This window comes from Macrobrachium rosenbergii, chromosome 39 (assembly GCF_040412425.1).
Source record: "Macrobrachium rosenbergii isolate ZJJX-2024 chromosome 39, ASM4041242v1, whole genome shotgun sequence".
In the NCBI taxonomy this organism is placed as follows: domain Eukaryota; kingdom Metazoa; phylum Arthropoda; class Malacostraca; order Decapoda; family Palaemonidae; genus Macrobrachium; species Macrobrachium rosenbergii.
In genome coordinates this window covers 3,074,156-3,086,747 of record NC_089779.1, presented here as the reverse complement: position 1 = coordinate 3,086,747, position 12,592 = coordinate 3,074,156, and the positions used below count along the sequence as shown (strand labels likewise).

Here is a 12,592-nt window from a genome sequence, read left to right as displayed (position 1 = left end):
ATAGTTGTATCAACCCGTTGGTGGGTTCTGTGATTAGGGTTGCAGTCGTATTTTTTTTTTTCATTTCAGGGTCTAGTTATTTATAGGTCTATTTTTTTTGGATGCTGAAGTTCTGTTTGCTCGTAGCCTTAGGAGTGGCTGTCTATGCCAAAGCAAAAAGTTCTGTGGTTTAATTTCTTTCATGAGGGCCATGATGATCTTATATATGGTTTTGGTGACTTATGGCTTTATGAGATTACATTTCGCAGGTGTGATTTTGGTTTTTGTTTTTTTTGAGGTGTTAGAGTCGGTTTAATGGTTATATAACATCTTTGTTTTTTTGGGGGGTGCAGTGGCGGTTTTTAGTACTTACAGGAACGTTAGCTCATATCAGCTGCAAGCTTAGTGGAGGTTGAACAAGTGGCCGAGGAATTTTAGCTATACGGGGTAAATCTTTGACGGCATCGCGAGACGGTAACAATAAATTGCGTGGGGGTTTTGAGAAACTGGGGACATCTTTGAATGGGTTATTGGTTTCTACTGTTGATGGTGTTCGGGGAGACTTAGATGTTTCAATTTTTTTTCCCCTCGTCAAACTACCTTGCTTAATCTTGAGAAAGAAGTAGGAGTCTTTAGTAACGGTAATTAAAACTCAGGTTCTAGCAGTTATAGCTGCTTGTAAGGGGCGTATTTTTGGGATATTTTACATGTATATATATATATATATATATATATATATATATATATATATATATATATATATATATATATATATATATATATATATATATATATATATATTCACAGTATATATATATATACATGAAATTATATATATCTACACTATATACATATATATATATTTATACATAAATATATCTATAGATATATATTTATATATATGTATTTATATATGTTTAATTATATATATTGTATATACATACATACATACATACATACATACATACATACATACATACATACACACATAATGTGTGTGTTTTGTGTATAAATTTTATATATACATATAATATATATATATATATATATATATATATATATATATATATATATATATGTGTGTGTGTGTGTGTGTGTGTGTGTGTGTGTGTACACAATCAAGAGTTCATGGAAAGGTTTTCTATTTGCATACACTTATTCAAGAGCCGATGCTTCGCATCGTTTGATGCACTTTCAAGGCTGAAAAAAACAATAAATATTTCTATATATAATGTGGAAAGTATATACGAAATTTATTTCTCACCTTATTCATATCTTAGGCAGAACAGAGAGCGAAAAGGAACAAAAAGTGGAAGACAAATAACAGCAGAGGCCCACAGCAGAACACCTACCCATTTTGGTGGTGAAGGCTAGCCTGACCATTTCCAACACTCAACAACAAATCCTGGCCAACACAGCTGTTTATTGCCTAATGTGTGTGTGTGTGTGTGTGTGTGTTATTTTTTTTTTTTTTTTACCCCGTGTGTCTATTTCCTATGTTGTCCTTTACGCCAGTCTACCCTTCGCCACCAATATGTTCCTGTGCCCCTTTACCGTTATTTGTCTCCCTTTATTTGTTCATTTTTGTTCTCTGTTCTGCCCTGGATATAAATAAGGTGAGGAATAAATCTTGTATATGCCTTTCACATTATAAATACAAGTATTTATTGTTTTAACCGGTTTTTCAGCCTTGAACATGCATCAAGCGATGTGAAACGTCGGCTCTTTATAAATGTACGCAAATAGAAAACCTTTCCATGAACTCTTGATCGTGTATCGTCCGAGCTACTGCTCCTGTCTTCTGATATATATATATATATATATATATATATATATATATATATATATATATATATATATATATAATTATATACACATATGACCTTATAGGCCTATCCAAATGCAAGAATATGAATAAATTCTGATGTGTGTATATGTATGTATGAGAAACAGTAGACTTTCAGCCTTCTAATGGTCAGGTCGGCATCGTGACCCCATTCTGATATTCTTGGTGCCGGTTTGAGTCCTGCTGCGGATATTTGAATCACTTTATATTCTTGCATTTGGATCTAAGGCTTTTTAGTGACAAGCTTATCCAAAAAGTGCGAAGAATTCAATAAATTAAGCGGCCATTGTGGTTATAAATATATATATATAATGTAATTTATGTATACACACAATGATTGACAAGGTTATTTCAATTGCTGCTATTGTTTTTGCACCCTGCACTGGTGTACTGTCGTCAATGCGCCTCGATTGGCGCACTGAACCCACTTTTTAACCTTATACTTCAACTCCGCTCCCAATTCCTTTCTTCTCTCTCGCTGTCCAACCACTCCAAATCCATCTTTTCACAGCCTTAAGCTCTGAAGGGCCGAATGTATCCCAGTGAATGGCTTCATAGCTACATATTCCGGTGCATGTCTTCATAGCTACAGTTTCATAAATCATAAATAAGACTTTGTTTTTTGCACCGTTTTGTTGGTTGAAATCCTTAAACTCTCTTCTGTGGCTTTTCCCCATAGCACGGGCGGTGCCAGATGCTTCCGATGTATATACCTGAACGTGGCTTCTCCAAGAGTCGTGCAGGTGTGGACGATGGGATTAGAGACTTGCTACACGAGCGAGGAGGCCGCTCGTTCCACATGCCCGCCCACGCAAGCCATAGCCTCCAAGAGTGCAAGGGAGATTATGCTATATAGTAAGGAATATTGATGTTTGTTTTCGTTTAACATGAGGGCTGTGTATCTCTCTCTCTCACTCCCGAATTACCCCCATTTTATCCGACTCGTTTTGGCCAGTCCAGTCATTCCACGTTACAAAACAAAAGACTGAATTGATAGGACTGTTCAATCTGTTCTTCGGCATTGAGTTATTTACTTCATATATCCAAAGGTAGTTTTAATTATTTTTGAAGCATTTGACTGACAGTAACAATACTAGACTTTTTTTTTTTTAAATAATTTTCATTATGGTTCCCACTTTTTTTTTTATCCGGTTGACATTTGGCCTGATATTCAGAAATTGCAAAAATAAACTCTCCTCTTTCCATTTCTGTCTTTTAAACTAAGACCGAACGCTGTCGTGCTACTTTAAATTAGAGGATTTTATTAGTGCATCTTAAGGTTTTTAAATATGGCAACGCTTAATCATTTATTTATTACGCATTTTCACTGTATCATCTGCTTTCTCTTTACAGAGGTCAGATCAGCATTTGGCGAACCTGAAGTCAGCGAAGTGGAATGCCCACTGAACGGTCGCTTCACTTTCACCTACAGGAGGGGCCACAGTGGCGCTTCCACTAGCTATTGCAGTCAACAGACGTCCGAGTTTTCGAACTGTCCTTATGGGATCGGATTCAACGTCCTTTATAAAGACTGCTCGTTCCCCTCTCCATTGCGTAAGTGGCCCAGTGTTGTTCACTCTTTGACCCGGGAGTCAGACATTTGCAGTACGGCCAGTACTTCTTTCGTAGGAAACTTTTTCCACCTTTTATAAAAGTAAGATGGATTATTGTGCATCAGTGTGTGTCTGTGTAAAGTCACAAGTACCTTTTAATATTGAATTTGTGTGGTAATATTTGATATATATTTATAGACATATTTATGTTATATATATATATATATATATATATATATATATATATATATATATATATATATATATATATATATATAAAGCTCATAAGTTACAGATATTTCATGAATTACAATGCACAGTAGATTTTCATAAGTTACAGATATTTTATGAATTACAATGCACAGTAGATTTTTTATTAATAAGTGTGGCTAAAGGCATTGTGAAGAACCTTGGGAGGTTGCTTAGCTGGTGACTGGTGTGCATCCTGATTAGGAAAGCTGTGTGCATGTCAGGTGCATTAGATATTCTTGAGACGTGAGAACATCCCTGCCTAGCGACAAGACTTTGTGAGTTTGTTCACCGGAAATGTCCGGGTTACAGAGAATTTGTTCATATGTGTGTTTTTTGGGGGGCAGGGTGTGAAGGGATTAGTTATCAAACAAGTTGTCATTTGAAGATCAACACCGAATATTAATAGAAGCCTTTGGTGAAGGCTCTGTGGTTCGAGACCTGTCAATTAAGATTGTGAACATTGCTGTTTGGAGATGTTTTGCTGAGGAAGAGGTTAAGATGTACTCAATGGGAATATACTGGGCTTTCACTTATTTTGATCTATTGTGGGGAAATTATTGATTTATTGTGGGGAAATTATTTAGAGAGAATAATTAGTTGAATATGGTGGACCTTAATACGTTTGATCATTTGGTGAACATTAGTATTCCATTTTATTTCATATCTTGTTTCTTGTAATCCAGTTATGTTAGTTTGTCAAATTATTTATGTGTCGGTTGAAATAACTCCATATAAATGCTTTCTGAAACAGGTTCTGGCCTACAGTGCTTGGGCTCTTGGATTGGCGAAGATGGCGTCGACTACTTGGCCGTGACAGATACCAGTGTCAAAGAGGGTGATGATGCTCCCCAGTTCAAGTGTGGGGTGAGTCAAGTTTGACTATTTTTATAAAATGTATATAAATATTTTATTATATATTATATATATTAAAAAACACTACTTTATTCAGTATATATATATTCTTCTTTTTAATTTCGAATGGAAAAATATGAACGAGCAAAAATTCACTCATCCCAACTTTATTAAATGTGTATTTAAATACATAGACTTTACTTTTTTAATTTCTAAATTTTTTAAACATTACAAATATGGACTGATGACTGTTCCACAAGATCGATGGATTTTTGAAAATAATTTTGAGTTTTTTAAAGTAAGCGTTAAAGATGTAGACCGCTTATATTTTTTTGACAACAATAACTGTTTCTTTAGAATAGAACAGTGGAATTTGCATTCAAATAAACATGAACTTCTCGTTCTGGCGTTGAATGAACATACTGTCTTGAAGGAATTTGATACATCATTGTTTCAAGATTTTTCTTTTAAGATTTGTTCCCATTTTAATAATTTCAATGTTTCGATAATGGAACTTGATATAAAAAACAAAGAATTGTAGATGGTATAATTAGAAGTTGTGAAATGGTTGTTGATGGTAACTGCCCCCTCATTGGTGGACGAGCTTTATCTCTCGAGGTAAGTGTCACTGAAACTGTTCCACTTCAGTGAGATACCAAATAAACAAAATTACTTGCACACACGTTGCTCAGCATAGTGTGAAATTCAACAAATGAGCAGGGCATGGGGTTTCAAGCTTCATGCTCTATACTGTTGTTATAAAAAAAGGTACAGAAGAAAAGAAATATATGATATTTGATTCATTTCAGAGAGTTGGATATTATGGCTCTTAATGAGGTGGAATTGAAAGTGGAGGGTATGTAGGACTCAAAATGGCCAAAAAGCCAAAAGTTATTGTATCTGATTTGGCTGAGAGATGAAGACCTAGATATCGCTTATAGCATCAGGAGGTTTGTGGTGGTGATTGGTGAAAGAGTATCAGTTTGTTAGTTAGAGGATTTTATGAATAAGACCTTGCTTGTAGCAGGAAAACATTGATATTAACTATGTGGTCCTGGAATGGTAAAGAATGAGATTTTAAAGTTTTTGGGAAAGTCCAAATCTGTTCCTGACATGGTTTAGCAAACTAGGATGGGTGGGTTTGATAAGTGATTTAAATGCCAATGTCAGAGACAGTGAGAGATGGCAATGGTTTAGTTGGGAAGTATGGAGTTCCCTGAGTAACTGAGAGTAGAGATTTCAGGAAGTGTGTTTGGGTTGACATAGAGGATGGTTGTGAATGATGAACCAAAAAGGGCAGAGGAAGTGTATCAGCCAGAAAGATTATTCATAATTACTCTGCTGATTAGAAAATGGAGAGAAGAATTTTGTGTTAGTATAATTTTTCCAAATCCTGCATGAATAAGGAGGTTTAAGAGTCACGAAGGGTATCTGTCCATGAAACATCTTCCAACGTAAATTATGAAATGAGCCATTGGGGGATTATACTAAGAAGATGAAGTTAGTGCAGTGTTGATAGAAGAGCAAGTTAATGAATGTAATTTAAGAGAAGTCACTGGAAATTTTTCTAATAATGTTCTACCTTAAGCAAAACTGGAAGTAGTTCTAGTTGAAAAGGAAGCATGAAAAGTGTATTCATATATCAAATGAAGAAAAATTAGTTTGGTAAGGAACCAAGGATAGCATGTAAGGTGAATGTGGATGACAAATGCAGTGGTCAAAGATACAGTTCTGTAAGGAACATGGGAACGTAGTGGAAAATTCCAGGATGGATTTGCAGATGATAGTGTTTTTGGGTGCAAGAGGGTAAGACCAGTCAATAACAGCAGTAATTGATGGTTTGGTAGACCTAAAAGGATCACAGGGATTGAGTGCTTAGGATGTCAGGATGGCAGTTGAGAAGCTGAAGAACGGAAGTCACAATGGATATACTACAATAATCCTTCAATTATCCGAATCGCCATTACCCAGAACTCGACACTTTCTGACACACCCAGACCGGAGACCAAGGCCCAAAGGATATATGGTATATATAAATATAAAAAATAAAAAAAAATGCACTCCTTTGGTTGGCATTGCAGTGTGGCATCACAAAAATGTTAACATCGAAAGAAACTTCTCAAAAGATGGCGGTAAGCGAATGATTTTAATGACAAAATAACCTATACAGCTGCTTGTTGCCTCACTAATCTCAGTGGGTGAGTTCTACTGAGACATCTGGTTGGTTAGTAGGGCAGGACGCATGGTTGGAACGGTGGTGGTCGCCATTGTTTAGTTGGCTAGTTTAATACGCTGCGAGGTTTGCTCTGACCTCCTCCTTCTCCTTCCTCCTTCTTCCTCCTTCCCTCTTCCTTCTTCCTCCTTCTCTTCGCCTCTTCCTCCTTTCTACTCCTCAATTTCCTCTTCCTTCTTCTCTTCGTCTTCTCCTTTTCCTTCTCCTCCTCCGTCTACTGCTCCTCCTCCTCCTCCTCCTCCTCCTCCTCCTCCTCCTCCTCCTCCCTCTCTTCCTTCAGCTTCTCCTACTTTTTCTTCTTCTTTTTCTCCTTCTCCTTCTCCTTCTCCTTTTCCTACTTCTACTCATCCTCCTCTTACTTCTTTTACTCCTCCTCTTCCTCCTCCTCCTCAATTTCCTCTTCCTTCTTCTCTTCATCTTCTCCTTTTCCTTTTCCTCCTCTGTCTACTGCTTCTACTTTTCCTCCGCCTCCTCCTCCTCCTCCTCCTCCTCCTCCTCCTCCTCCTCTGTCTGCTGCTTCTACTTTTCCTCCTCCTCCTCCTCTTCCTCCTCCTCCTCCTCCTCCTCCTCCTCCTTTTTCATAGAACTATACTGCCTGCTTTCACCAGATACCGCAGACGAAAGTGTGAGTATTATGGTGTTGAATTTCGAAAAGCAACAGCTCATTTCCGCATGGAAATTGAAAAGGCACGAAAGGAATCTTAGACAATTTTCATGTCTTCACTAAATTCCAAAAACATCCTCGACCTTAGTTTGGAAGAGAGTTAGAAAACTAGTAGGTAAATTTTACCCCTTGTCAACTCCAGTTATCAAGGTCAGTGATTGCGAAGTAGGGGATCGCCGTTTAGGGGCAAGTGAGTTTGCTAATCATTTTGCAAATGTTGCAAAGAAAGATGATGACAGACCCTATTCAGCTCATTGAAGGCTAATGGAACAGATAGCAATTGATTTTAATACATCAAGGAATGAACAATACAATGTACCTCTTACCATGAGGAAATTTGAATCTTAAGTAAATGTAATGAATCAGATCCTGGATTGGACGATATAACATAGTCAGTGAATTAAGCCTACCCCCGAAAACACCAGACTTTTCATATTAAGCCTTACTAACAGAATTTTCCGAGAACGTGTCATCCCCAAGCTTTGGGAGACGTTAAAATTACTGCCATTCGTGAAACTAGTTAGAGACCCACTCAAGACAGAGAAGTGTTCTTCAGTCATTGGAATATTTGAACTCTCTAAACCCACTGGTTTTAGAGATGTTGGAGTGGCCGCTTTTATAGTGAAGAGAAGAGGTAAAGAAGCTGACTTTTGCTGGGTGTCCTCCCATGTTGGGGTGGTTGGAAACGAGCAAGCTGATGATCAACTTGGAAAGCCAGCAGTCACCTCCCCCGAACCCAGAAGATCCATACTACCATATTGGGATATATATCCTCTAGTAGGTCAGAAAACGATTGGCGGTCCCTTTGCGAAATTATCGCATCAAATCATACAATGCGCAGTATTACGTCATCAGATCTCCTTGGTCATAACCTCATATGCCTAGGAGACAAGAAACAAAGTTGTGCAGGCTAAGGATTGGACATACAAGACTCGCACGTGAGTTCTTGATGTCCGGCGAAGATCCTCCATTCTGTGATGACCGTGTTGTGTCCTTCGACTGTGAGACATTTGCTCGTCGAACGCCCCAGTCTCGGGAATCTTAGACATAGGTTCCTCTCTTGGGGACAGGACAAAGAAGGACATATTATGCTCGTTACAATTCTCGGTGAGGATTGTAATTTAGAGCAGTTGTGCATCTTTGTTAGAGAGGCAGGTCTCCTCATTAAATTTTAAATTGTATACATATGCAGTATGTGTATGTATTATAGATAGTACTAGGCTGGCCCGAAGGATTAGATTTATTTTACGTGGCTAAGAACCAATTGGTTACCTAGCAACGGGACTTACAGCTTATTGTGGAATCCGAACCACATTATAGCGAGAAATGAATTTCTATCACCAGAAACAAATTTCTCTAATTCTTCATTGGCCGGTCGGAGAATCAAACGCGGGTCCGGCAGAGTGCTAGCCGAGAACGATACCGACCCATCCAATGAGGAACTATAGATAGTATATATATATATATATATATATATATATATATATATATATATATAATATATATATATAAATATATAATGTTTTTAGGTATTTGTCATATAAAACTACTTTCAAATTTATTTATTTATTTTTTAGTTTCCTATCTTGATTTATTACTGTGTCGCTAACCTAGATGTAGCTATAATTTTATTCCTGGTATGGGCGTAATCTTCAATATAGATCTGTATGAATTTACAGAAAAAGAGATATTAAGCATGTGTCAGGCAGAAGTGTGGAAGGTGCATAAAGTTTCTGGGACAGCTATGATCGTCCTTCCTTTGAGGGGCCTGAGACCACTACAATGTTACAGTCGCCTCAAGTATGGACACTCATCACAAATTTGTAAAAATGAAAAAGTACTGAATGCGGTACTTGCTCAATGCCTGAGCATGGAAATTGCACACTTGAAGCCAGGTGCATTAACCACAGTATGAATCATAAATGTAATGACGAGAGTTGCGAACAATACAAAACTGAAGAGGCAGTCATGAACAAGTCTGCCACCGAACATATAAGTATTCAAATGAGAACTTAAATAGTTGTTGCTAATGTTTTAACTATACAGATGTATGCACACAAACTGACATTAATCTTTGGATCTGTGCACACAGAAATTTTCTCTTACATAGTTTTTATCGTGGGAGACCTTGTAAGGAGTTCCATTCTGGCAACATCTACAGTAGGGGCTCAGGAAGAGTGGGCCTCTCTCATCAACGTTACCTGTTTGGCACCTGCATCATGTGGCGGCAGTATCATAATGGTCATTCAGTTTTACCCTGTGCTTTCCCTAGCTTTCAGATATTTCCCCTCTTTAGTTCTGCTTATGTTGTTAATGAAGGTCTGGAAGGATTTTAGATCACCCCTTACTACCCTATGTATGCTTCCGTTTGAACTGCTTATAAGCTTTGCTCGCCTGAAATGAATTCTGTGGTCGGAATTTGAAGTATGTACCTACTGAGCTGTGCTCCCGATCAGACATGTTATCTTCTGCCACTCTCTTTAGCCCTCCTTCATTGACCTTGTTGCTACTGTTACCTGTCTGTTCGTTGGAACTCATGTTTTGCGTCTTTTCGATGATAGTATTGTTTATTAGTTTATTCTGACACTTTCAAAAGCAAAATGGTGCGATGCGTACGCTGAAAGTGTTATATATGCTTATTTTCCTAATCCAGGCAGTGGGGGCCGAATTATCTTGAGGGTCCCGAAAAACATAATGTTACTATGGTCAGCGTTGATGTTGTAGAATGAGGAGAATGATAGTGAATGCATTTTCCAATGTCTGCGTGGTTCCTATAAATTTGAAGAGAAAATGTGTGAATGGTTAACGATGCGGGACCAAGGCGTCCAGTGAAGGTGACTGATTATTGTTTTCATGGTCTATAGTAAATCTTATGGTTGGCAAAAAATAAACATTCAACAAATTCCGTGCATGAATTAGCTAAAATGGCAAGGCGGGGTGACCCATTTATGCACCAGACTTCTGTTGATACATATCTATATATAAAAAACCAAGTCTCCTCGAAGTTCTATAAAATATTGAACTCATTAATAGGCGTCGGTTGGATATAGATAAGGGAAGATGCACTTTCTTGAAATATTTCTCTGGCAGTTGATTCAAGGCTCGTGACTTCCTGATACTGGATCCATCTGGTGTAACCTATCAAGAAAATTCATCAAATGTGTCAGTTACGAATGGGATACTTTTCCCAGGAGGTGGATATTTGTCCCAGAAGAGAACTCGGGTTGTGAGCCACTGTATGAACAGTAGCTGGGGAGATCCTCAGGTGTCTAGGGCAAATCTTGTTTGTGCCCCTTAGAGGCTTGATATGAGTACAGAAATGGACTTTGACTGTCAGAGTGCCAGGTACAAAATATTTCACTTCTCGGGATAGAAAAAAAAAGACTGCTAAGGGAACAGGGTTGTGAAAATGAGCAAGTAATTTAGGGAGAAGTTCTGTAGAGTAGACACTGCCGAGAGGAAGTTAAGGAGCATATAGATCAGACTGCAGTCATGGATCAATTGAGAGAATATTTTGAAAATGTGTTGTTTATGGAGGAAGAACGAAAGGCAAAGCCGGCTCGCTCGAAAGGAGAACGGGTTATTTTTAATGTAAGAATGTGTAATTGACAAGGAAATATAAGGAGACCAATGAAGAAATGAAATGCAAAAGAGCTTTAAACGGTTTCAGTAGAGATGCTCCGTTATGGTGGTGAACTGTGAAGGTAAGATAGTGTATTTAGGGAAGGGTTTCAAATGAACATTATTTGAATCTTTGTAGAAGGCTACCTTTATGAAAGAAGTGACCAGGTAAGTTTTAAGGGTATACCAACTTATTACATCTGGAAAGCTTGGTAGATTTCGATTGAAAACGTCTGACAGATGCCAGGAGTAACAGGAAAGTGGAGTTCAGAGTGAGAGAGTGAAGGTGTGTGGCTCAAGTCAAGAGTCAAGCGATTGAGAGTGAAAAGGGAGAGAGCTGTAGTGGCAGATATAGACCTGGAAAAAGCCTGTAAAATAATTGAGAGCGAAGTGAAATGGAGGGTGGTGAGGTGTAGAGGGTACTTGGTGAACACAGCAGTCTTAATAACGAAACTGACGTAAGTGATCATTTATATAGTTGAAGAGTGAGTGGTTTGGTGTAAAAGTGGGTTTGGGACAAAGATGTATTGTGGCTGTTGAATATCTTCGGGGATGGTGTGATAAAGACAGATTTTGGTTCACACTTATAACCTAAGAAAATGAGTCGTGAATAAATTAGATAAGCTTTGGTGATTGGAGATGACCTTGACTTAGCATGTGACAGTCAGTTGAAATCAGTAACGTCTCTCCATTTACAACTTTTTTCTTTTATTCATTTGCTTATTACCATTATTTTTGTATTGACCCCCGTGAAGAATACCTTGCTTCTTTGCTTAATTATTTGCTCAGATATTCCTTCTTCCTGCCCTGCTATACCGATCTGATTCCGTGAGCTTATTCAAGTCTTTAGCCATTTCCTAATTGCCCCCTGCCGTCTCTTCTCAGCTGTTTTCACTGCCATCTTGTTAAACATCTCTTTAGTCTTAATTACATTAATTTAAGAATAATGATAAAGTCAACCCTTTATGACGTGCCATAACAGTAGGTGGTTTTCTGACATTCGTCTGTTATAGTTCTCATTTTTTATAATATCAGTTTGATGTCTCCTGTCTTCGACATTAACCTAATTCACGTGGCAATTATTGTCGTGGTTTGAATTTGTGGGGGGGCACGCGAGAGACCGAGAATGTAGTGTGTGTTCGCTTTGTAGTGGAAAGCCTACCAGCTCCAGCATACGGGAGAAAGAGACGGAACTTATCGGGAAGTTTTCCCAGAGCTTGGCAGGTGATTAGGCTGCAAGTAGAGCATGGCGAGTTGGCGTGTTTACGACGGCGAAAGTTACCGATGGTGATGTTCCCTTTCCTGCTAAAACAATTGTGAAACTGACGGTGAGAGCTCCTCAAATCAGATGTTCTTACTTTTAAATACCACAAAGGTATACTGCACGACTCTAATTATAGTCACTGGAAGATTTCCACTGTCAGCTTTTAATCGCTAGGTATTTTTTCTCCTAGGACCAGAATTGGTCGTTATCAGGGAAATGCTTAGTTACGGGAGAATTTCTCGTTTGGGATTTCGGTGTCGGCAGGTGGCGCATTGGAAGCAGATGAGTGCGGGTGTTTCATAGAATCAATCGGTATTTTTGAAAATCC

The 12,592-nt window shown here is 38.1% G+C and overlaps 1 protein-coding gene across 2 annotated transcripts in view; it reads left to right on the top strand.

Annotated features, from left to right (window-relative positions):
* LOC136825653 (uncharacterized) overlaps nt 1-12,592 on the top strand; it is a 96,617-nt gene that overhangs the window by 42,852 nt on the left and 41,173 nt on the right. For both annotated transcript variants that reach the window (XM_067082331.1, XM_067082330.1), the window contains exons 3-5: nt 2,505-2,680; nt 3,179-3,379; nt 4,382-4,494. In XM_067082331.1, coding sequence (XP_066938432.1) covers nt 2,505-2,680; nt 3,179-3,379; nt 4,382-4,494 — 490 coding nt within the window. The remainder of the gene's footprint in view (nt 1-2,504; nt 2,681-3,178; nt 3,380-4,381; nt 4,495-12,592) is intronic.